Source organism: Physella acuta, unplaced genomic scaffold, assembly GCF_028476545.2.
Source record: "Physella acuta isolate Inbredline_101_S28 unplaced genomic scaffold, ASM2847654v3 ptg001144l, whole genome shotgun sequence".
In the NCBI taxonomy this organism is placed as follows: Eukaryota; Metazoa; Mollusca; class Gastropoda; family Physidae; genus Physella; species Physella acuta.
In genome coordinates, this window is record NW_026732661.1 from 69319 (window position 1) to 91079 (window position 21761).

The 21761-nt window shown below is 40.1% G+C and overlaps 1 protein-coding gene across 1 annotated transcript; it reads left to right on the forward strand.

Moving 5' to 3' along the window:
• Nucleotides 1–204: 204 nt before the first annotated feature.
• On the forward strand, nucleotides 205–21049 carry LOC131956277 (mucin-2). Its single transcript, XM_059320729.1, has 6 exons — nucleotides 205–317; nucleotides 544–643; nucleotides 2734–3993; nucleotides 4106–4193; nucleotides 18859–18977; nucleotides 19591–21049. The coding sequence occupies exons 2-6, from the start codon at nucleotides 592–594 to the stop codon at nucleotides 20688–20690; spliced, it is 2619 nt and encodes an 872-aa protein (XP_059176712.1). The 5' UTR covers nucleotides 205–317; nucleotides 544–591; the 3' UTR covers nucleotides 20691–21049.
• The last annotated feature ends 712 nt before the right edge of the window (nucleotides 21050–21761 follow it).

Below are 21761 nucleotides of genomic sequence, written 5' to 3' on the forward strand. Positions count from 1 at the left end.
TCGACCCGTGCCAGAATTTTGCGAGTAATGTCATACGCCGAGCCGATAACAACTGGAGCTGTGGGAGAGGGCGGGGGGTGGGGGGTGGGGGGAACCCGGATTTCCCTAGAATTTGTAAAAAAAAAAAATCTGAAGTTTCTAAGAATGCTGAAAAACAAGGCAAGATTTTATCAACAATTGGCTCCGTTTTCCAGACCGTGGTAGTATAAATCTGAGGAGGGTGAGCTGTTGCGTCGCATACTCCAAGCAGACGCCAACCAGCGCTTGCGATAGCTTTTATGACATAACCATATAGTCTTGTTAGCTAAAGTTTCAAGGTAATGCGTTACACTTTGTTATGGTACTAAGACGTTTCCCATCGGGATCGCTGCACGATTCTTTGGAGTTCAATAAACCATCCTTTTGTTCCTGAAGATGTCTGTCGTTGCTCATAAGGAGCATTGGTTATCGAGCATTATTTTAAAAAAAATGAACATTATTATCTTTATCGATTTGCGATTAAATAAACTCTCAAAAACCACAAATATTATGTTTTCTCTACAGATAAGACTCTACACTTGAGCTGCGTATCGCGAGGCTCTAGTCAACAACATGAAGACATACGTTCTGGTCACGCTGATGCTATGGGCTGTACTCACCATTGGTAGGTTCTACACTTGGCGCTTACTGTTTAAAACAATTAGCACCAGGCTATTTTTTAACATTGGAGACCAGCTTCGATTTAAAAAAATTAGCACCAAATTGTATTGAAAAGATTTCACTGGCAATTTTTCACACATTATTCGCTGACGTATTTTCATTTTTACTTTCTCGTATAGTAGAGTACAGAGTATAGTAGAGGAAGTATTGTAATTGTGCACAAAAATCACATGAAATTATGACAGTTTACACCGTTTTTAGGGACAAGCTTTTATATAATTATGCAATAAAAGGAGAAAATAAATAATTTTCTTTAAATATAATATGAACCACTACTTAAATAACTAAAAAATAAACCGGGAGTGATCTCCCCTTAACTTTCTCGAATATTCTTATATAAAACAACTGAGGATAGAAACTCGGGCTACAGACATGATCTTTTAATCCATTTTAAATACTTAAACTTTTTAAAATATAATAGAATCTCATAGAAAAAAGAATTGCGCACCAAGCGAACGCCAAATAAAGATGTTCACAATAGTGCGCAATATTATTAGTTCTTTATAAATTTAAATGCGTTTTTTGAGAAATCGGAAGTAGCGTAAATTACTACTTCCGGTCAACGGAAATTACTCAAATTTGAAAGAAGGTAGAGAATTAGATCTTTTACTTATATGTGAATTTTCATTTATCTATTTAAAATAGTACTCAAGTTATTGAAAAATTCAAAGTAGAAAAAGTACCACTTCCGGTTATCGTAAATCGCTCAAAAGTTGATACGGATCTACAATTTTGATAAAATACATATATATGAAATTTCATCAACCTAGCTGTAACGGTACTCAAGTTATCGTGTTTACACACAGACACACAGACACACACAGAGACACACAGACAGACACACAGACATACGGACAAGATTGCAAAATTATGTTTTTCCGTATCAGTGAGGTGTAAAACGTCGAGATTTGTAAAAATCTCGATTTTTTTTTTTTGCATGATTACAAGACTTTCTCTATACTTCGTATATACGAGAAATCAATAAAAGCGTCGGTTGCTTCTTAAATTCTGTGTATAAGTATTGAATACATAATATAGCGAGCCACGCTTTTATTTTTAGTTATTTCAGTAGTAGTTTATTATAATATTTAAGGAAACTATCGAAATCAAGATTTCCACAAATCTCAAGGTTTTACAAATCCCTGAGTCGGAAAACCCTAGTTTCGCAATTTTATCCGTGTCTGGTTGTGTGTATGTGTGTGTATGTGTGACTGTGAACACGATAACCTGAGTACCATTACAGCTAGGTTGATGAAATTTCATTTATCAGTATTATATCAAATGAGTAGTTCTGTTTCAACCTTTCAGCGTTTCCTGGTAACCGGAAGTGGAACTTATTCTACTTTCGGTTTTTAAAAAGCATGTAACTAGAGTATTCTCCCTGATAGATAGACGAAATTTCACAATAAAGTAAAAGATCTAATTATCCGTAAGCTGTCAAATTTTGATTAATTTTCGGTGACCGTTAGTGGTACTTTACGCAAATTCAGATATCTGGGAAAAAAAAAACGCAAATGAATTTAATTTTAACTTGATTCCTCTGCCTTTTGTCGTTTGTCATGGACAATAATTTTCGCGAGCAAAACTCCTAACACTTCTACCCGACCGGATTATTTTAAACTTTTCACGTAGGTCAAGACTAGATGACAATGTATTTTGACATAAAACGTTACTTAAATAGAAGCTTACTAACATCTTTGTTAATTAATAAAGGTATTTTTAATTAAGTACTAACGTTCCGCACTATTATACACACTTAATAACATCTTTGTAAATTAATAGTTTTTTTTTCATTACTAACCTTCCGCACTATTATACACACAATGTTTGCAGTTGATTTGTTATGCAATTCTTTGTTCTTCGAGATTCTATTTTAAAAATTAAGAACTCAAAAATTATTTTAAAATTATGTCAATATCCGGGGTTGCCATCCCTCATAGTGTTATATAAGAATATTCGACATAGTTTATTTTTAATTCGGTTTATTTTGTGCAATGAACTGACTCTTTATATTAAATAATGTCTTACGAAAAGGTAAAACAAAATCCTGGAAGTTTCCATCAATGTTTAATCCTTGGAAAAGTCAGAGCAGTCTTACCAAACCACAGTTTACACCAGCCCACAGGACATCTTCAATCTTCAAACCGAAGACATCGCTGCCATCGAGAAATATTTTTCAAAGCTCCACGGCAACCAAGGGAAATAGCGCCCAAAACGTCAGAAGCAACATCTTTGTCAAACCAATGCCTAAAACTATAACTATCTTAAGACCAACGCCCGCTAGAAGTATTTTCATCCAAAAACCGACAATAGCACCGCAAAAAAACTTGAACACAGGCTTCAGCAAAGACAAGACCAGCCTAAATGTGGCCAAAAGTTCCAGATCGCCCTCGAATAATGTGGCCCCTAGAGCAACATCATCCACAAGACCTAAAGCTCCAATAAAAAACGTGGCCATTAGTACCGATGATCACACACAAAACTTGGCCACCAGCCCCAGACCTAACACACGAAACTCGGCCACCAACCCCAGACCGACGCAAAGATTGGCCACCAGCCCCAGACCTACCTCGCGAAACTTGGCCACCAGCCCTAGGCCTACCACACGAATCTTGGCCACCAGCCCTAGACCTAACACACGAAACTCGGCCACCAACCCCAGACCGACGCAAAGATTGGCCACCAGCCCCAGACCTACCTCGCGAAACTTGGCCACCAACCCGAGACCGACGCAAAGATTGGCCACCAGTCCCAAACCTACTTCACGAAACTTGGCCACCAGCCCTAGACCTACCACACGAAACTTGGCCACCAGCCCTAGACCTACAATACGAAACTTGGCCACCAGCCCTAGACCTACAATACGAAACTTGGCCACCAGCCCAAGACCTACCACACGAAACTTGGCCACTAGCCCTAGACCTACCACACGAAACTTGGCCACCAGCCCTAGACCTTCGACGCAAGACTTGGCCATTAGCCCTAGACCAACCTCGCGAAACTTGGCCACCAGCCCTAGACCTACCACACGAAACTTGGCCACCAGCCCTAGACCTACAATACGAAACTTGGCCACCAGTCCCAAACCTACTTCACGAAACTTGGCCACCAGCCCTAGACCTTCGACGCAAAGCTTGGCCACCAGTCCCAAACCTACTTCACGAAACTTGGCCACCAGCCCCAGACCCACAACACAAAGCCCAGCTCAAATCTCGACGGTAGCTCAAAATCCTAGTGGGATTAAAAACAAGATAAAGCGGGTATTCAAAAAGTTACCTTTAGGTTTCATGACAGGTAACCGATTAGACTAAATTATTGTAGTTAATTAAGCCACGTTTTTAGGTAGGCCTACACCCCAACCGCAATCCGTTTATATATGAATAATCTTAATGTACACACATTTCAGAATGTGGTCAACATTTGACACTGTGTCTAATGAGTTTCGGCATCAACAGAGCTATTAACAAAGGAGAAAATAAAAATACCTACTGCGAGTAAGTGAAAAATAGCGCAACACTTTATAGTTGTTAAAGAACCTACACTAACCCTGTAAGCATAAACTAGTATTCTGATTTACCTGAATGACTTAAAACCTTGTAAAATATGCGCGATTTGCATTTATTGTATGTTGTGTTATTTCAATCTCAAAAGTGTTTCGGACAGGAATGCGGTTTAACAAGCGGTCACTAGGTGATTGAGTAGTTGGATAGTCAGCTAATTAGAATGGTACAGGACAAAATATCTAAAAACTCCACTAAGTATATTTTAAACAATTAATAGAGTGAAATACTAATATATTTTGCTAGGTTTTCCTAAATGGGCCGATTCCTTTCAGGCATTATTGCGCGTCTACTGCCCCACAAAATTTCACGGGGCTTTGTGGCTGGTTTATGATAATTCTAAGTTAATTTTACCCCTGGTAAACAAAGAGGAGGTCGATCCGTATATCTTCCTTTATTTATTCGCGAAACCGGGCCGATTTCTAAATTTTCAAACCTACAGTAAGTGTCCGAAAACCCACTGGGATCTCTGCCTTATACACACACACACACACATATATATATATATATATATATATATATATATATATATATATATATATATATATATATATATATATATATATATATATATATATATATATATATATATATATATATATATATATATATATATATATATATATATATATATATATACGTTTATTATAATTAAAACATCTCTCAGTTTAGAACTTTATAATGTCTTTGATACAAATAAGTCTCAAAATTGTATTGTTTTTATTGCAAGCTTTTATTTAACACACTCCCTCGTCAGTCTGTCGTCAGTCTGTCGTCAGTCTGTTGTCAGTCGTCCGTCTGTCTAGATCAGGGGTCTCCAAACTACGGCCCGCGGGCCGGATGCGGCCCGCGAGGTCCTCTAATCCGGCCCGCGGAGATCTTTTTGTCCACGGAAAAAAACGTTTGTTGGTGATGGCTGAGGAACTTTGCCCAGAAAAATCAAAGACATGTCTAGAAGAAACTGGCCCCCGAACTGAAATTTGATAGTTAATGCGGCCCTCGGACTGAAAAGTTTGGAGACCCTGGTCTAGATCGAAATGCAGGTACTTGTAACTGACATATACGGTTCGTAGTTGGTACGTGGGTCAAGACATGAAGACAATGCAACATGACCTCAAATATGACTTAATTGGTCGCCTGATTAATTTTTTATGAATTAATTTGTAAAATTTCCAAATTAGTAGGCTGTCTCATCAAACTATAATGCGCTATTAGACACGCGTAATCACGTTCAATAGGGCGTCATCACGTTTAATAGGTGCGCAATGGTTTTAGTCATGCACCTCTAGTGTAAATAAAACATGTAAAGTACTAAAAAAATTCATAAAAAACATTTTAATAACAAGCTTTTATGTAATAATGCACTAAAAAGGAGAAAATAATGTATACACTACTATTTAAATAACTATAAAGAAAAGCGTGGGTCTCTTTCTAAATATTAGTAAAGGTATTTAATAGAAACTAAAGTGACCCACGCTTTTCTCTATCTATAATAATAGTTTAGCTGTCTGTCTGTCTATGTATCTATCTATCTGTGTATGTATCTGACAAGAACGCTCTAGAGAAAACACAAGCAACTTAAAAACATGCACAGTGAGACGGCAACGAAATATGACGTCACATTTAGCATATAGTAAAAAATCATCTCAAGCCGGAGAGTGCAAACAGTAATATGACGTCATTGATTCTCGAGTAAACATTGAATTTAAAAAGCCAATTTTGTCTAATCTAAGTGGTTTACGCGAAGAGTTTCTTTCATACAATTCTTCGGGTAGGGTCGAAGCCCCATTCCCGCGTAAGAACGTCTAAACCCCCTCCCCCCTCCCCAACTCAAAAGAAATTTCTTCATCGATACTCTATAATAAAATTAACGCCTAATTAATGTATCTAATCTAAAAAGTGGTTTGCGTGCAGAGTTTCATGCAATTCTTCGGGTAGTGGCTAAGCACGACACCAGTGTTTCTTTCAGACTTTTTCCTCCCCGAAGGGAGGAATTTTTCTAATCTAAAAAAAAGTGTTTAGCGTGCAGTTTTTTCATGCATCTCTTCCCCGCCCAGGTTCTTCCTTTAGTTTATATGATCTACAAATGCGACCAGTGTTTCTTTCAGATTTTTTCCTCCCCAGGGAGGGGTAGGGGTAGAATTTTCTGGGAGGGGGCGGACACTGGAAAAAGTATATAATTATATTTCGTTGAATGGGACGGTAGACATGTTTTGGGGTGTGTGTGTTGGGGGGGGGGTGCGAAGCCCCCTCCTCCCAAGTAGAGTTGCCTGAAAGAAATTCTAAATGCGACTTTTGTCATGAATAAGATTAGGTGCATGGTTTTGACTTTTGGGATATGCCTATGACTATATTTTGTATAAATTAAAGTACCGATTCTGGATAAAAATCCGTTTTCAATGTCGTTTTTCGTTTCCGGTTAAATTGAACGAAGGTGGTGATTTTGGTTTTGGTTTTAGTTTAGAGAAAAGAGACAGCACTATCAACCTAGCGCCCGTTGTATCCTTCCTTAACGGGCCATTTTTCTGGTAGTTATTTAAATAGTAGTGTATAATTTATTTTCTACTTTTTAGTGCATTATTACATAAAAGCTTGTTATTAAAATGCTTTTATGATTTTTTTTAAAATCGTGTTTACAGACAGACAGACAGACACACACACACACAGGCATACGGACAAGATTTTAAAACTATGTTTTTCCGACTCAGTGAGGTGTAAATCGTCGAGATTTACAAAAATCTCGATTTTTACTTTCTCGTATATACTAAGTATTGAGAAAGTCTTGTAATCGTGATAACTCACTGATACGGAAAAACATTATTTTGCAAGCTTGTCCGTATGTCTGTGTGTCTGTCTGTGTGTCTGTGTGTCTGTCTGCGTGTAAACACGATATCTTGAGTACTGTTACAGCTAGGTTGATGAAATTTCATATATAAGTATTTTCTCAAAATCGTAGATCCGTATCAACTTTTGAGCAATTTACAATAACCGGAAGTGGTACTTTTACTACTTTGAATTTTTCAAAAGCCTATAACTGGAGTACTATTTCAGATAGATAAATGAAAATTCACATGTCAGTAAAAGATCTATATCTCTCCCTTCTGTCAAATTTTGAGTAATTTCCGTTGACCGGAAGTACTAATTTACGCTGTTACCGATTTCTCAAAAAAAAACGCATTTAAATTTATAAAGTACTAATAATATTGCGCACTTTTATGAACATCTTTATTTGGTGTTCGCTTGGTGCGCAATTCTTTTTTCTATAAGATTCTATTCTATTTTAAAAATTTTAAGTATTTAAAATGAATTAAAAATCATAACTATATCCCGAGTTCCCATCCCCTGTTGTTTTTATATAAGAATATTCGAGAAAGTTTAGGGGAGATCACTCCCGGTTTATTTTTTTTGCACGATTACAAGGCTTTCTCTATACTTCGTGTATACGAGAAAGTAAAAAATTGCATCCAGATAGATGAGTAATGAGAATTATCGCAAGTTTGTGTGTGTATGTGTATTTGAGCGTGTTTGTGTTTAAATGTGTGTGTGTAGGCTACATAGAGAGGTTTGTTTCATCCCCATTTGTGTATATTCTAGTAGAAGAATAAATGCCGCTTTACCTTCTAAAATCTATAGAAACATATCCTAATTCCTAATATATAAATCCCCACGTTCGCACATCTCTCTCTCTCTCTCTCTCTCTCTCTCTCTCTGTCTGTCCGCAAAAAAATTTCGCCGGACATCACGTCAGAATCGGCAGCAATATATCGAGAACTTTTTACGGACTTTTGTTGAAAATAATATGTTAGATGTTTTAAATGTATAACCACAATTTTAGTTAAAGAAGAAAAATAAAAAATAAAGGCGTATTCGAATGTAGAGAAACAGTATTATTTATGCAACCGGAAAAGCATTAATACATGTGAAAAAGAACGCATAAAACTGTGACGTCACTATTGCTTATACATTAACTAATGACGTCATCTGCCGTGTTTCGAATAAAAAGAAATGAACTATTTCATTCAAATTTGATTTAGATCTACGTACACTATGAAATGTATACAATACAATTTATCCGGCCTAAACTCATAAAATTTATTTTATGTATTTGGATTCTAGATCTAGAGATTCTAGATCTAGACTAAATCTAAATCTAAATCTACGCAATAACTAGATCTAGACGTAGACGCTAAGATCTAGATTTAGACTCTAACCTCTCTAAAATCAATTCCAAAAATAAATTTCTATATTAGGACTAAACTATTTCAAGACTTATTTATTTTATACAAAATCTTTGTTTGGAACTGGCTAATTTGGGATAAAAAAAAATTAATTTGAAAGAATAGGCATATTCGTGTAAGTTAAGATTTTAAAATACGTATTTCATTCTCTTGGTTAATGAATTTTTTTTTATTATGCTCGGGCTAAACTTAAAAAAAAAATTCTTTTAGGAATCTAGATCTAGATTGTCGGGTGTCCGATAGGGCACTTCCCGGCGCCGCAGGCGCTTCAAATTTGGCAGGACCTTGCCTTGGGGCGACAGAACACGGGGGCCGGTTGGCCGAAAAGTCTACGATGAGGGGGTCAAAACTGACATCGACTGACCGGTACCTTATATGAGCTATAAATTTTTAAAAAATGTCCACGGAGGAACCTCTTCATAACTCTTGAGGTCGTAGACCGACCCTCGGGCGAATTAATTAAGCATTCAAATTCTCAATGTTTTCGAAAGCCTAAGCGAAGCTGGGCAGCATGCCTAGTACCAGAGGCGTATCCAGGTTTTCGTTGTAGGGGGAGCGGAAATAGCAAAAAAAGGCGCCGAATATGTAATATTTTCTATATCAGTATATATATATATATATATATATATATATATATATATATATATATATATATATATATATATATATATATATATATATATATATATATATATATATATATATATATATATATATATATATATATATGTGACCTAGGCTACTCGCAGCGCCAAATGTGACCCTGCTCGCAGCGCCAAATGTAACGAGACTATTTGCCTGTAGTGCCAAATGTTAACGAGTTCTGCTCGACAGCGCCAAATGTTACCGAGTCTAACCACTCATTCTACACAACATCGACCACAGTATAGAGACTCGAAGATGCAGGTTCGCTATTGATCCTTTTATTACATGAATCAAAGAAATGCTTCACAATAATATACGGAATCAAAAGGAATGCTTCACAATAATAGTTTGAATCAACTGACTCCCAACAGTCCTCACTAGTCTTCATATAACTGAATACACATGTCTATCGTCCTTCTTAACACAATATAACCAACTTGATACTGCCACACAGACTGACTGATCGAGAGCGCGAGAGAGAGAGAGAGACTGAGCCGTCGCCTTCCTTATATCCCCTTCGTATCCGTAGTCGTATTCGGTTCTATCATAATCGTAATCGTAATCGATTCTAATTATTGCACCAGAATGTTAATTACGCCGCTTCTGTCGTACAGTCCGATTTAATATAACATCTGCACTGTTTCGTCAGCCAAGTCGTGTCAAAGTTGACAGCGCTTGTCGTATCCTTCCAAACTACGCCGTGGCTTTATGATCGTTATCAGTTGGCTTATCAGTCCAACACCTGCACTATCGCGTTCTCAACAATAGTGACTAGTAACTAGGCCCACCCTAGTTACATCCACCGCCGCCTTTTTTTGTGTGTTTTCAACCACAAACAACGCTTGGTAGGTGCACTTCCTAAATGTCCATCGCACCATCGTAAAAAAAAATTTATTGTTCCATTCACTGTCAATGTCGTCCCATTCGTAAAAGATTGACAGTTATCCCTATTTCACATATCAAATGTGTCTACATCATATTCCTCAGACACAAAACAGTTCTAGAATTCACATCCCCCTTTTTTCGTTTGGTGCCTTCACCAGTTCACTTTTATGACTTTTTGAACAGTCTGTTCTCATACCAGCGCGACCATGAAAGAATTGATGGTTGCTGACAAAAAATTTCGTATTCTTTCTGTTTCTCAAACTTCTCCGCGGACCACTTATCTGATGGTCTACTGTCTCTCTGCTTCTGGGAGGAACGGGATCCTCTTCGTTGCCGTTATCCTCCTCTTGATCTCGCTGTTGTTCTGTTGATGGTGACATGGTTCCGGGATGGGTATGTGAATTTCCGTTATAGTTTCCGGTTCCCTAATTGTCTTGGGTTTCCTTGTGTGTAACTGCTCTTCTTGACTATGACAATATTTCTTTAATTGAGCAATATTCGCCCACCGATCCGGTTTGGCGTGATCGATGGGTCTTATCTTAAAGGGGCCACCTGCTACTTTAGGCATCTCCACGACTTGCCATATCTCCTGTCCCCAGAGATCGTGGATTTTGTTTCTGCCTAACGGGTGGCTACGCAGTAATACCCTGTCGTTCAGTTTGAGTGGCGGGTCCTTTGTCTGTACCGGCGGTTCCCTTCGCCGTGCTTCATGTTCTAGTCTTTCCTGTACTACCCTGTACATTTCTCTAATTCGTCTCATATGTTCATTCACATATTCCAGTGCAGTGTATGAGCCAGTCATACTCTCCTTTTTTCCTAGGAACAAGTCAAGAGGGAGTCGAGCCTCCCGTCCGAACAGCAACATGTGTGGCGAAAAGCCGGTTGTGGCATGGGGGGTGCAGTTGTATAGATATACCAACTCTGGGAGAAAATCAGGCCAACGTTTTTTCTGTTCAGGTTCTAGAGTACGCAGCAAATCATGCATGCTGCGGTTGAACCGCTCGCACTGTCCGTTTCCTTTCGGATTAAATGTGGTTGTTCTAGATTTGTTGATCCCGTAGTGGCTGCACAGTTGGTTAATTACTTCTGACTCGAAGGCCCTTCCTTGGTCAGAGTGTAATTGTCTTGGTATGCCATATTTGATGAACCAATGTTCTATTAAGACCTTTGCCACTGTTTTGGCAGTCTGATCTCGTGTGGACACCGCCACAGTCCATTTGGTGAATACATCAGTCATTACCAACACATGTTCCGTCCCATCCGATGATTGTTCCAACGACGTAAAGTCCATAGCCACAATCTCTAGTGGTTTTGTCGCTAGTAGGTGTCCTGATGGCTGTCTCATTTTGACAACTGGCATTTTCGCATGCTGACACCTAACACAAGCCTCACAATGGCGTTTGACCTCCATTTCCATATTGGGCCAGTAACACCTCCGTCGTAATATTTTGTGCGTCCTGTCCTGACCCTGGTGTCCTGCCCTGTCATGTGCCAACCTTAGCACTTCTTCTCGTAATTGTCCAGGCACCACCACCTGGTGTATTGTCCCATCAATTTGGTCATGAATTCTCCGCATGAGACCACCATCCTTTATACTGAGACGGTCCCACTGACTCAGTATTTTCTTTGTTTCTCGACCAAATTGTTCTCTTTCCCTTCTTCCTGGGAATTTTTGTTCCTGGACGTGTTTCAACAGCGGCTGTAAGCCACTATCCGTTCTCTGGGCATCTCTTATCTCTTTGTGATTAAGGCAATTAAAATCACTAATGTCCATATGTCCGGGCTCTGTGGAAATGTGCTCCACCCCGGTCTGCCCGTTTTGCATCTGTAACACATATTGGTTACCAGCCAAAGGGGGATAAAACTATGAAGTTTTTATTCATTGGGTTGCGGCCCCTGTGGGACTGCAACTGAACTGTTGACGTTTTTTTATGCTTTTGTGAGCGAAATTACCTGTGTTCCATGTCATGTGACATGTGCCTAGCCGCGTCGCACACGCAAGGCTGCTGTCTGTGGACCAAGATGTAGACCTAATGAAGGTAGTGTAGATATTTAAATTATGTTTGTTAAAATACTTACTTATGTATTCCTGCTAGTGCTGCATGTGCACACTAGTTAGGGTGATGTATTAAATTAAGTATTTATTTTGTAGTACTACTTATTGGTACTTGTTGGCAGTACTGTGTACTGGCCGAAAACATAATTTATTGTACCCGTGTATATTGTAGCTTACACGTGGTGTTGTCCTGAATGTAACTTTTTTATTTTACATTTGTTTTAGGGCTACAGTTCTTTTGATCTTTTGGTTTTTTGATCTTTTGGTCAAAAGTTCGTTTTGTACTAATGTGTTGCATCGCCGTCATGGCTCGATGCTATAAATAAACGAGTACTTGACAACAACTGTCGGTGTCGGTGTTACTTAATCTCAGGGTCAGCCCGTCTTAAACCACAACACCTCAGTGGGTAAAAGCATCCCCACTGAGTGAGGGTTACATTTGGCGCCCAACGTGGGGCTTGACCTTGGGAGATAGGATGGAAAACAGCGACCCGACGTTGGAGAAGTTGTCGCAGGAGCTGGCCAAGTTGACGGCTAAGATGGCGGCGATGCAGGCAGATGCGCAGCGGCCCGTGAAGGTGGAGGTGTGTGCTCCAGCACACAACAGCAAGCTGAGTGTGTTCACCGGCCTTCCACCCACTGGAGGAGGGGAGGTGAATTTCCCGGAATGGGAAACCCAAGTACAGTGTTTGCTGCGGAACACCAGCGTTCCGAACCCGTTGCCACCCGTCTTAGGCAGCCTGAGAGGGATTGCCTATGAGCGGGTGAAGCAAGCTGCGAGTCCAGAGGAAGTGCTATGCCTCCTACAAAGCACTTTTGGCGACACCAGATGTGCCGAAGACAGGTATCTGCAGTTCAGCCGACTCACTCCACATCCAAGGGAGTCAGCGTCGGAATTTCTCTGCCGACTGTGGTCAGAGATGACGAAGCTAAACCAGCAGCGTATCTTTACTGAGGCCGATGCCCAGAAGAAGGTGTATCACACTTTCTGCAAGGGGGTTTCACCTCTTCTGGCGCTCGAACTTCGCGGCACATTTGGTTTCGCAGGGGAAGCCAGTCCGAAGGTGGAGGACGTCCTGAAAGCTGTTAAAAGGCTGGACGGGACAACTGAGTCCCCAGTCGTAGCCACGGCAGCAGCTAACAGGACTATCCAGGTCGACGCAGTAACGGCAGCTGTTCACCAAGAGACGACGCCGCCGCTGATGCTCACGGAGGAGCAACTCGACCGTCTGGCGGAGAAGGTCGACGCAGTAACGGTAGCTGGTCGCCAGGAGACGACGCCGCTGATGCTCACGGAGGAACAACTCGACCGTCTGGCGGAGAAGGTGGCAGATATCCTAGCCCGAAAACAACAGCCCTCCAGAGGAGCTTGTTACGGGTGCGGGTCCACGAAGCACTTCGTCCGCGACTGTCCGAGAAAAGCAGCAAGGCAACGGGGTCAGCAGCAGGGAAACGCCAGTCCATCAGCGTCGGGGAGCGGATGCTGATGCGTGTTCTGCCAAGCTCCCAGCCCAAGTTTACGCCACCGAGATCAGCACAGTGTCGAGCAACCACAGCTCAGGTTACCTCGCCTAGCGGCTGGAGGTACGGCTGTCGGGTGTTCCGCCGTGGAGAAGGGTTGCAGCCGGAGGGTGCGCGTGAGAAGGGTAGACAGCCACACTATGAATGTCAGTCTCAGCGCGAGCAAGATCGTCGCTTGGGAGACAGACATGACACAAGCAGAGGTCGGAGACGCCGCCGGAGGAGAGGCCGACGACGTGGTGGACGCCGCCGTGGTTGGCAGCGACCCGACTATACAATGTCGAGTGCTGAACCCACTGTGGCGGAGGGGGAGCGACGGAGAGAGATCATCCCAACCAGTGAGGCAGATGAAGGTGAGGAACTGACAATCAAGGTAGTGGTCCCAACCAGACTTCGGCCGGAGGCAACGCCTTTCGTGCCCGAGGTGGTCGCCCAGGACGGACAAGAAAAGGAGATGGTCAGGCCAGCCCCACATCTGGATGAGGTGAATGCGAGGGACGAGGCATCGGACGAGGATGACTCTTGGATCAACCCAGAACCACCAGCGGAGCTGCGGAGGTCAACCCGTCAACGACGACCCGTCGAGCGACTCAACCTGGCGCATCAAGTGGTGACCAGTACCAGCACTGGAGCCTCTACCGGTTTGCCGGGAATAATCTATCTGAGTTGAAAGGACTTAATGTCTGTGTACTTGTGTACTGAACTTTTTTTTAAAGTATGAGTTGTAAATGTAAATGTAAATGGGAATTCCATTGTACATTTATTTGTGAGGGGGGCTGTGTAACACATATTGGTTACCAGCCAAAGGGGGATAAAACTATGAAGTTTTTATTCATTGGGTTGCGGCCCCTGTGGGACTGCAACTGAACTGTTGACGTTTTTTTATGCTTTTGTGAGCGAAATTACCTGTGTTCCATGTCATGTGACATGTGCCTAGCCGCGTCGCACACGCAAGGCTGCTGTCTGTGGACCAAGATGTAGACCTAATGAAGGTAGTGTAGATATTTAAATTATGTTTGTTAAAATACTTACTTATGTATTCCTGCTAGTGCTGCATGTGCACACTAGTTAGGGTGATGTATTAAATTAAGTATTTATTTTGTAGTACTACTTATTGGTACTTGTTGGCAGTACTGTGTACTGGCCGAAAACATAATTTATTGTACCCGTGTATATTGTAGCTTACACGTGGTGTTGTCCTGAATGTAACTTTTTTATTTTACATTTGTTTTAGGGCTACAGTTCTTTTGATCTTTTGGTTTTTTGATCTTTTGGTCAAAAGTTCGTTTTGTACTAATGTGTTGCATCGCCGTCATGGCTCGATGCTATAAATAAACGAGTACTTGACAACAACTGTCGGTGTCGGTGTTACTTAATCTCAGGGTCAGCCCGTCTTAAACCACAACACCTCAGTGGGTAAAAGCATCCCCACTGAGTGAGGGTTACACATCACTTGCACCCCGTGAGGGATATCTGTTGACGCTCTGACCTCACATATTCCTGTCAGCGTTTCTTCCTCATCGCCCGGTCTCTCGTAAGGATTCCTTGATAAGGCGTCCGCATTGCCATTGGACCGCCCCGGGCGATATTTTATCTCCAGGTCAAAGAGTGCCAATTCTGCTGCCCATCGCTGTTCGATGGATCCCAACTTTGCTGTCTTTAGGTGACTCAAGGGGTTATTGTCAGTGTATACCACACATTTAGCACCTAATAGATAGTCCCTGAATTTTTCAGTCACAGCCCATTTTAATGTCAAAAGTTCTAGTTTCATGGCGCTGTAATTTGTCATGTTCTTCTCTGATTCCTTCAGAGCTCGACTGGCATACGCAATAACCCTGAAACCTTGCTTTTGTTGTTGTGATAGCACAGCTCCCAGACCTTTAGAGCTGGCGTCAATTTCTAGCCGAAATGGTTTGTCAAAGTCTGCGTATCCTAATATCGGCGTCTCTGTCAAAGCCTTTTTCAGTAGCTTAAACGAGTTCAGGCATTCATCAGTCCATAATTCACCTATCAGTTGTGTTTTGCCTTTCTTTTTCTCCTTACTGTGTTTCTTTGTCATTTTGTTTCTTAAGTCATGCAACGGTGCGGCAATTTTTGCAAAACCAGGTACAAAGTTTCTATTTTCTTCTTCAGATAACAGACACTCTAAAGATGAACATTTCTCCTGTGTTTTTAATTTGCGTGAACTTTCCCTATCCAGTTTCATGGTTAACCTTGAGATCTCATTATTAAGTCTACCAATTTCTTTCCTATCATCATTTTTCTCTGCCAACAAATTGTTCACTTGAAACTTTTCAACATTCAAGTTCATTTCACAGTTCATTTTTTCAATATCTGATAATTTCTCTTCGAGTCTTGTTTGAGACTCTTTCATTGTTTGTTTCCTTTTGTTTCTTACGCCATAACCTCGCCGCTCTGTAGCCCTAACCTGCCCTACAGAGGGCGATCGTTTCACCGGACAGTACCGTGCCATATGTCCGGGTTGTGAACAGGACAAGCAAATTGGTCGACCGTCGGCCGTCCACCGGAGCGATGGACCGGCGGGTCGCGGCCGTCCAACCTGTCTCTGTTTTGGCCCGTTCTTTTCCTGATTCTCAGCTGTTGACCTGCTCTCTAACCTCTCCAATCGTTGGTCAACCTTATCCAGGTGAGCCAACAGCTGAGCCATCATGGTTTCCACCGTGCCGGTCCCTGTGGGTGGGGATTGTTTCTGTTCCGGCACAGAGACTTTGTCCACCGAACAGTTCGATTGGTCCTCATCCTCGGACCTGCGGATCGCTGAGTTCCTGACCTGAAGGAAGGTCAACTGCGGGTCTTTGTGGACCTCCTCTTTCAACTCTCTCCTTAAGATCGGGGTTGCTAGCCCCTCGATGAAATGGTCCCTCAGTAGGCGTACATCAATGTCAGGTGTTTTGCCCTTTACCGAATCAAAGGCCCTGTTCATTCGGTGTGAATACTCCATCACACTCTCCGCCATTCTCTGCTTCAAGCCTACTAACACCGTTAGCAGTTGCGATCCCGACCGTCTCTCCCCAAAGGTCTCCATAATTAGATCCAGCACCTTATCTGGATCTGATTGGATGGTTTTATCGTGGCATTTGACCTCTGCCCTAACCGTCTCTCCTATACTGCCCATCAGCAGTCTTAATCTTTCCTCTGGTGACATGCATCTCGAGGCCCAGGCCGCTTTGACCTCTTCACTGAACCTGTTGGTTAAAGCTGGATCACCGTCCCCGTAAAATGTGTTAATGTGGGACTCTCTGGGCAGGACCACAATATGGGTCTGCTTCTCGTCCAGAGTAGACATTTTATTCCTTGAGTAAAAAAAGAAAAGAGTTCTTTCTTACCGTGTGTGTATGAAAAATTTTCCTCGTTCCTCAATTTTCACTGTTCCTGAATGTTCGAATTCACACACACACTAAACACAGTTATTAACAAGGTTGACTATGGGTGCCTAAAGCGGCAAGTCTAGTTGAATTCATCCTGTCCGACGACGCCAAATGTGACCTAGGCTACTCGCAGCGCCAAATGTGACCCTGCTCGCAGCGCCAAATGTAACGAGACTATTTGCCTGTAGTGCCAAATGTTAACGAGTTCTGCTCGACAACGCCAAATGTTACCGAGTCTAACCACTCATTCTACACAACATCGACCACAGTATAGAGACTCGAAGATGCAGGTTCGCTATTGATCCTTTTATTACATGAATCAAAGAAATGCTTCACAATAATATACGGAATCAAAAGGAATGCTTCACAATAATAGTTTGAATCAACTGACTCCCAACAGTCCTCACTAGTCTTCATATAACTGAATACACATGTCTATCGTCCTTCTTAACACAATATAACCAACTTGATACTGCCACACAGACTGACTGATCGAGAGCGCGAGAGAGAGAGAGAGACTGAGCCGTCGCCTTCCTTATATCCCCTTCGTATCCGTAGTCGTATTCGGTTCTATCATAATCGTAATCGTAATCGATTCTAATTATTGCATCAGAATGTTAATTACGCCGCTTCTGTCGTACAGTCCGATTTAATATAACATCTGCACTGTTTCGTCAGCCAAGTCGTGTCAAAGTTGACAGCGCTTGTCGTATCCTTCCAAACTACGCCGTGGCTTTATGATCGTTATCAGTTGGCTTATCAGTCCAACACCTGCACTATCGCGTTCTCAACAATAGTGACTAGTAACTAGGCCCACCCTAGTTACATATATATATATATATATATATATATATATATATATATATATATATATATATATATATATATATATATATATATATATATATATATATAAACACACTGCAACCAAAAAATAATGAACGCGGCATAATCTGTTTCGTAATTTTTGTAAAAAAACTACATAATAATTCCTGGGACATCTAAGACGAGAGAAAAGGGGAAATAATCAATATCATAATATAAATATGTATATGTCTATACATTTTATTATAAATATCAAAACAAATAAATAATTACTTTAGAATCTAATAAAATAGCTTAACACTATTCGTTTTTACAAAAATTATTTGTCTAAAATCAGAATTAAATATATTGTCATTATAAATGCTAAAGTATTACAGCATAATGAAAGTTTTTTAAATCAGAGTTGTTATAAAAGCCAGCTTTTCACTCTACAAGGTTCGGAATAATAGCCTACATATAACAATTATATCGGTCTTACATTTCAAATCATGCAATTTTTTAAAATTGCTACTGACAATTTGTGTTTTTTAAAGATAATTTTTTAACATAATGAGAAGGTATGGGTTAGATCACTGTATTGCTCACACACCTTTTACTGGTAATTGAAAAAACAATATTCACAGATATTTACGTTTCAAATGTGCCGACCAAAGATAATTTTTTAACAAATATCAATGTTAAAAACTTTGAGTTTAAAAAGTTTCCAAAAAGGCGCCACTTTGCTAAAAATGGCCAGAGGGGGAGCGGCCGCTCCCCCTGCTCCCCCCCTGCGTACGCTACTGCCTAGTACTTTTTATATTCGCCGATTTTAAACACACATGAGGTCTGGCCGAGGGTGCTATTAGCAAAACGTCATTTCGACTACAGCGAGGCTTTGACCGCGGGTGGTTTATCTACCGATAGTTAGTGATCTGACGTGTCTTCTATGTATACCGCGCCTGTTATAATTGATTATAATATATTTTTTTGGTCGAATGTCTATATTAGCAAGAGACGAAACTACTGATTGAAATCATTAGCACGTGTTTGTTTCCTTGCAGTGACTTGGGTAAAGCTACTGAATGTGCTGTCGGGATGTGCTTAAGGATAAACCCATATCTGGCTGAGAGCTTTGTTGGTTTCATTAGAAGTCAAATGGAAAAATATCAACACACATGCAGTAAGCTCATTTATTTTTGGGGTATAGTCCTCAAGTTCCAGTTTTATTAAATTAAATTTAAATGCTTTTAAATGCATATTTAAATAATAAGAAACTTAACACTTTTAAAACGTCAGCAAGTATTCTTTATAACCGTTATTTTGAGAAAATTTTAAAAGACAAAAACTATTTTAGATGCCATGACACGTTGTATTTATTATTTGCACTGCGCCTTAAAATAAATTATATTTTTTAAGAGTTAAATTATATACAAATTTCCATTTAGCTAATTACAGTTGATTGTGTGTGACATGTTTTTTAATCTATAGACGTTTAATTTTGTCATTTAGTTATCTTGTGATTTGTGCATCTCACCTTCTTACAAGAATCAATAAATTTGAAAAATATACGTATCAAGTCCAAATGAGACTAAATCATTTGCCGTTACCTTTACGGCCTCGTAGTTGGTCAGAAGAAATAATATATCGCAATACTTGTTCGAAGATTCGTAGAAGAAAACTAAGCACTGAATAAAATTTTAATATCAACACATATCTCCCCCCCCCCCCCCCCCACGTGTCCGTTCTTCTATCTCTCTAAGAAACTAATCGACCTGATCAAACTTATTCACCAGCTAATACAACACATGAAACTAAGTCACCAGATGAAACTTATTCACTCGATGAAACTAATTCACCCGATGAAACTGATTCCCCCGATGAAACTAATTCACCAGATGAAACTAATTCACCCGATGAAACTAATTCACCAGATGAAACTAATTCACCAGATGAAACAAATTCACCAGATGAAACTAATTCACCTGATGAAACTAATTCACCCGATGAAACTAATTCACCAGATGAAACTAATACACCAGATGAAACTAATTCACCAGATGAAACTAATTCCCCAGATGAAACTAATACACCAGATGAAACTAATTCACCTGATGAAACTAATTCACCAGATGAAACTAATTCACCAGATGAAACTAATTCACCAGATGAAACTAATACACCAGATGAAACTAATACACCTGATGAAACTAATTCACCAGATGAAACTAATTCACCAGATGAAACTAATTCACCAGATGAAACTAATACACCAGATGAAACTAATACACCAGATGAAACTAATTCACCAGATGAAACTAATACACCAGATGAAACTAATTCACCAGATGAAACTAATACACCAGATGAAACTTATTCACCAGATGAAACTAATACACCAGATGAAACTAATTCACCTGATGAAACTAATTCACCAGATGAAACTAATTCACCAGATGAAACTAATTCACCAGATGAAACTAATTCACCAGATGAAACTAATTCACCAGATGAAACTAATTCACCAGATGAAACTAATTCACCAGATGAATCTAATTCACCAGATGAAACTAATTCACAAGATGAAAGTAATTCACCTGACGTAACTAATACACCAGATGAAACTAATTCACCAGATGAAACTAATTCACCAGATGAAACTAATACACCAGCTAAAACTAATTTACCAGGTGAAACTAATCCAACAGATGAAATTAATCCAACAGATGAAATTAATTCACCAAATGAAACTAATTCACAAGATGAAACTAATTCACCAGATGAAACTAATTCACCAGATGAAACTAATTCACAAGAAGTAACTATTCCACATTTGATGAAATTAATTCGAATGATGAAACAACAAATTCACCAGATGAAACTAATCCACAAATGAAATGAATCCACAGGAGGAAACTAAATGAAACTAATCAACAAGATGAAACTTATCCACAAAATAAAACTCATTCATCAGATTAAATTAATCCGAAAGAAAAAAAAAAACTGAGATAAAAGATTATGCATTTGGATGATATTAATCCCCTAGGTTGAATTCAGTCAACTGACCCAATTGTAAAATATTTTGTCCAAAATTGTTTTGGGTTTTATTTTATTTTGTAAAATTAAACTCAATCCTTATCAAAAACACATTGTAGTACCTTAATCTTGTAACAAGTAAAAATCTGGTTTGTTATCGATGCAGACTGTATGCATGTGCAGTTGCATTTTACTACGAATATCAGTAAATTTTAGCAGAAATATTAAAAAACAAATCGAAACAGCTCATACAGCATTCTGTTGCAAGAAATATAAAGTAACGTCCCATAGAGTATTTTTGCCACAAAGCATTGTCGTGGCAACAGCCCAAAGCATTGTCGTGGCAACAGCCCAAAGCATTGCCGTGGCAACAGCCCAAAGCATTGTCGTGGCAACAGCCCACATAGCATTGTCGTGGCAACAGCCCATAGCATTGTCGTGGCAACAGCCCATAGCATTGTCGTGGCAACAGCCCATAGCATTGTCGTGGCAACAGCCCACATAGCATTGTCGTGGCAACAGCCCACATAGCATTGTCGTGGCAACAGCCCATAGCATTGTCGTGGCAACAGCCCATAGCATTGTCGTGGCAACAGCCCATAGCATTGTCGTGGCAACAGCCCATAGCATTGTCGTGGCAACAGCCCATAGCATTGTCGTGGCAACAGCCCACATAGCATTGTCGTGGCAACAGCCCACATAGCATTGTCGTGGCTACAGCCCATATATCATTGTCATGACAAAAGCCCATATAACATTGTTGTGGCAACAGCCCACAACGTATTACCTCCTCTCGTACCACTGGATTCATGTGTAGTAGAAAGCCAGTATTTTATTTTTATTCGTTCAAAACTCTGTCTAAACTAATCATTAAAACTGAGTTATTTACTTTTCTATTACAAAAGATATGCCATTTTTTAAACATAGCATT

Excerpts from the sequence above, each read along its gene's own strand:
- LOC131956277 (XM_059320729.1), top strand. The coding sequence starts at position 592 with ATGAAGACATACGTTCTGGTCACGCTGATGCTATGGGCTGTACTCACC. Across the intron at positions 3,994-4,105 it reads ACCTTTAGGTTTCATGACAG|AATGTGGTCAACATTTGACA; the intron begins GTAACCGATTAG and ends CACACATTTCAG. Across the intron at positions 4,194-18,858 it reads AATAAAAATACCTACTGCGA|TGACTTGGGTAAAGCTACTG; the intron begins GTAAGTGAAAAA and ends GTTTCCTTGCAG.